Source organism: Nicrophorus vespilloides, unplaced genomic scaffold, assembly GCF_001412225.1.
Source record: "Nicrophorus vespilloides isolate i.1.1-1 unplaced genomic scaffold, Nicve_v1.0, whole genome shotgun sequence".
Taxonomy (NCBI): Eukaryota; Metazoa; Arthropoda; class Insecta; order Coleoptera; family Silphidae; genus Nicrophorus; species Nicrophorus vespilloides.
Window position 1 is genome coordinate 632,050 of NW_017100086.1, and position 3,913 is coordinate 635,962.

The window sequence follows — 3,913 nt, forward strand, 5'->3', positions numbered from 1 at the left end:
GGTTCTGTATATTTCTTTGTATTCTTCTACAAAACTTTTGTAAGAACAACATGAAGGCAACAGTGACTGTATTCATAATTTTGGTGGCATTCGCGTCCGCCGGTAAAATTGTAAGTGAAATAACATTTCTTTATTAAATTTAGTTATTTGTATTCACTGTTTATATGTTTTTTAGCACTATGCAGAGAAATATTTGGATCAAATCGCCACTTCTAGAACAGAATGCTTTAAAAAAGAAGGTGTGGACTTGAAGTATTTAGAGCAAGTTGACGACAGTGAAACTATACCGACATTCGATCAGCAGAAGTGTTACGTTCTGTGCATGATAAACAAGTTTAAGTTTACCGATGCTGAACTTCGATTCCAAGCGGAAAGTTATAAGGAGTATTTCGATGATTTGGTGCTTTGGGAGAAGGTGGAAACAGCATTATCAACGAAATGTCTGCCAAAAGACAAGAAAATTAGGAGCTGCGAAGATGCCTACGACATGTACATTTGTCTCGTTAGAAACGTCTAATGCTCCAATTATAAGTTGACTCATATGTTTACATAAAAATACATGCATGAATGCTACCAATTTACAGTAATTTTCTACCTTTTTATTAATTATTGCTCTGAGGACATTATAGATAAAACCAATGAAACAATTAAGAACTTAATCTGACTAATATTTTGCTCGTTTTGAAAGAAAATAAATTTCTGATGTATCAATTAATTTGAAAACGTATCTGGACGTATGAAATGCAATTGGTATCGGTCTATAAAATCCGATTTTTAGAGAAAATGTATATAATTTGAATATTTAAATATTTTATTAAAAACATAAAAATATTGTCACAAAATTGTAAAGTTACGTAAATATATGAAAACCGAAATTAGTTGTAAAGTTTTTAGTTAATTTAAAATATCCACAGAAGGTTTATACAAACACGTCTAGCTTAATTCTTTCACTAGCTTTATTAAGTTTATGGACAAATATTATAAAGATTGTATCCCAATTATTAAATAGGTATACGTGAAGAACGTATACTTTGATTCATTGTTTAATTAAGTCAGTTTTTGTATAAACCCTAAATGCAATTGTAGGGAGGCAGTCAAAGAAAGATCACTGATGCTCCATGGTACATTACGAACATTGGAATGCACACAAATCTTCAAATATAAAGAGTAGATATAAAAAGTAGTATAATCGGTGAATCATCTTGACAATAGTTTAATAAACCACTGGATTATCCAATGAGATTCAACAACTAATATTTTTTGAAGATTCTCAATATCTTTCTTATGTAATTATCTGCGATATTAAGACTGTACTATATATATTTACCAAATTTTCTCAATTATAAGTTATAATAATTATAAAAAAAGATTTGGTAAATTTATTCGTCAAAATTAAATACAAATTTATCATGTTTTCAAATGTACAACATCAAATTTTATTATAAACACAAACTTGCAGATCGTATGCATTTTCGCACGTTTTTAATTTCCTGTTAGCGGACATTTATCCTGGCAGACATTTATGTAATGCCACTTAAACCCTTTCCCAAATCATCGAATAGCTTCTTGTAGGTCTCAGGTAAAAATCGGAGTTCGTTATCATTCTCTTTAACAAAGCACTCGTTCCTAACATTCTTGATTTGTTCTAAATATTTCTCAGCATATTTCTAAAAAAATAACAATAACAATATAAAATTTAAACATGTTATAAAAATTTACTATTTTTTGGCGAACGCGAATGTCACCAATAGAACGAACACTGTCGCTGTTGCCTTCATACTGGTAAAATAATGCAAATGTTCCACAAAGACTGTTTTATATACAAACACAAATAAAACTGTATTGGTTGACCATTTTAGAATGTATACAGGTTTTACATATTGAAAAAAATAAAATCTCATATGTAACAATAAATAAAATAATGTTTTTTTGTAAACAATTTAATATAATTTATTACAATTAAAAGTGATGAAATAATACAGTTTTTAATTATACAAATAACAAAGTTACTTTTTATATTTCACTCATCTCTACATTAAAAGATAGAAAGTATGAGAAACTAAAATAATTTTATTAGTAAAACTGTTGACAAAATTTGAAAATTACTTAACATAATGAGTTATATAATAATCTAAATAAACTTCAATGTGTTTCTAACATTTGGTCTTCTTATGGAGCATTAGACGTTTCTAAGGATACAAAGGTACAGATCATAGCCATCTTCGCAGTTTCTAAGTATCTTGTCTTTGGCCTGACACTTTGTTAATGCTGTGTCCACCTTCTCCAAAAGCACCAAATCATCGATATACTGCTTATAGGCCTCCGGTAGGAATCGATGTTCTTCGTCGGTCACTTTGAACTTGTCGAACATGCACATAACGTAACACTTCTGCTGATCGTATGTCGGTGCAGTTTCACTGTCGTCAACTAGATCAAAGTACTTCAAGTCCAAACCGTCTTTCTTAAAGCATTCGGTCCTAGAAGTGGCGATTCGGTCTAAATATTTCTCTGCATAGTGCTAAAAAACATATAAACAATGAACACAAATTATTGAATTCAAGAAAGGAATATTATTTTACTTACTATTTTTCCGGCGTAGGCGAATGCCACTAAGAAAACGAATACAGTCACTGTTGCCTTCATGTTGTTGTGATAGTTTTGTAGAAGAATACAAAGAAATATGGAGAACCCAGGCTTTTTATATTAGAAAAATAACTCGTAATATAGTCATGTGACCATTGATTTAAGCAGATGTGCAAGGATATAAATTTGCATGCATTTGTAAAGGTAATTATCACGGTATTAAGAAAATGACATAATAATATTTACAATCATGAAAACATCGATAAAATTTTATAAAATTACATACGTATTAAAATATGTGATTGTGGTTATTTTATATACTTACCTTCAATTGAAGAGACACAACACCATCGACCTCCCTTTTAAAAACTAAATCAAAATTCATGTGCTGTAGAATGATTATCTTTTAAGTACAAATCACATAAAACAAATAATTATTATTACTTTATTATAAAGTAATCAATCAAAGTTAATTATTAAATTTATAAATATAAACTTTTTTTCATTAAATAGACATGATTTACCACCAATAACAATCTGCACATATACAAATATTATGTTGTTATGTGATGTGCATTTTCCTGGTAATAAAAAATATTGTATACGTTTTATTTTTTGTAAAGGTCAGAATTTTTTTTTCAAGAGATGCACAATAATGAATATTAATGTAAATATTGAAAATAATATGTAGATTTTAATTATCTCATCTCTATATTAAATTTCCTTGCAATGCTAACAAATTGAAATCAAATTGATTTAAGAGGAAACATTAAAATATAATCCTTATACTTTGTCATCTTAATATCTCTTGTTTATTGTTAATGTTAATTTTGTTGTTATAATTTTTTACCAGATTTTGCAGGAAGTTAATAACAAATTTAATTCGGTGCAATATTATTTTATAAATACAAGAATATATTGAAAAAAAAGTTTTTTAATCAGTTTAAAATTATTATTTATTTCAATTTAGAATTAAGATTGGAATTTCTCAAATTACAATTATTAATATCAAAACTTACATAATTTCATTACTAAAATTACTATATTATGATTATATTCTTTACTCATCTCTACTTTAAAAGATAGAAAGTATTATTAATACTTTTATAAAAGAATTTTATTAATATTTTAACAGAATGACTTATATGTAATAACAAATCCAAACTTCATCTAAATTCGCTTTTAATTCTAAAATAAAATAAAATATACGGTAATTAAAATATTTAACAAATTAAATTCAAACTACTAGCAAAACCTGTATACATTCTCAGCTAGTCAACCAAAAAACATTGACTGTTTTTGTTATATAAGGCAGTCATTGTGTAACATT

At 27.3% G+C, this 3,913-nt stretch overlaps 2 protein-coding genes across 2 annotated transcripts; one reads left to right on the top strand and one right to left on the bottom strand.

Annotated features, from left to right (window-relative positions):
• Positions 1 to 577, top strand: LOC108567202. The gene is made up of 2 exons (XM_017927533.1): positions 1 to 110; positions 176 to 577. The coding sequence occupies exons 1-2, from the start codon at positions 51 to 53 to the stop codon at positions 515 to 517; spliced, it is 402 nt and encodes a 133-aa protein (XP_017783022.1). The 5' UTR covers positions 1 to 50; the 3' UTR covers positions 518 to 577.
• A 1,550-nt stretch (positions 578 to 2,127) lies between these two features.
• On the bottom strand, positions 2,128 to 2,690 carry LOC108567201. Its single transcript, XM_017927532.1, has 2 exons — positions 2,584 to 2,690; positions 2,128 to 2,518 (listed from the first exon to the last, which is right to left on the bottom strand). Exons 1-2 carry the CDS (start codon positions 2,641 to 2,643, stop codon positions 2,180 to 2,182), a joined length of 399 nt encoding a protein of 132 aa, XP_017783021.1. The 5' UTR covers positions 2,644 to 2,690; the 3' UTR covers positions 2,128 to 2,179.
• Between the last annotated feature and the right edge of the window lie 1,223 nt (positions 2,691 to 3,913).

Coding starts and splice junctions, on each gene's coding strand:
- LOC108567202 (XM_017927533.1), top strand. CDS start 51: ATGAAGGCAACAGTGACTGTATTCATAATTTTGGTGGCATTCGCGTCC. Junction 111..175: donor TCGCGTCCGCCGGTAAAATT/GTAAGTGAAATA, acceptor TATGTTTTTTAG/CACTATGCAGAGAAATATTT.
- LOC108567201 (XM_017927532.1), bottom strand. CDS start 2,643: ATGAAGGCAACAGTGACTGTATTCGTTTTCTTAGTGGCATTCGCCTAC. Junction 2,519..2,583: donor TCGCCTACGCCGGAAAAATA/GTAAGTAAAATA, acceptor TATGTTTTTTAG/CACTATGCAGAGAAATATTT.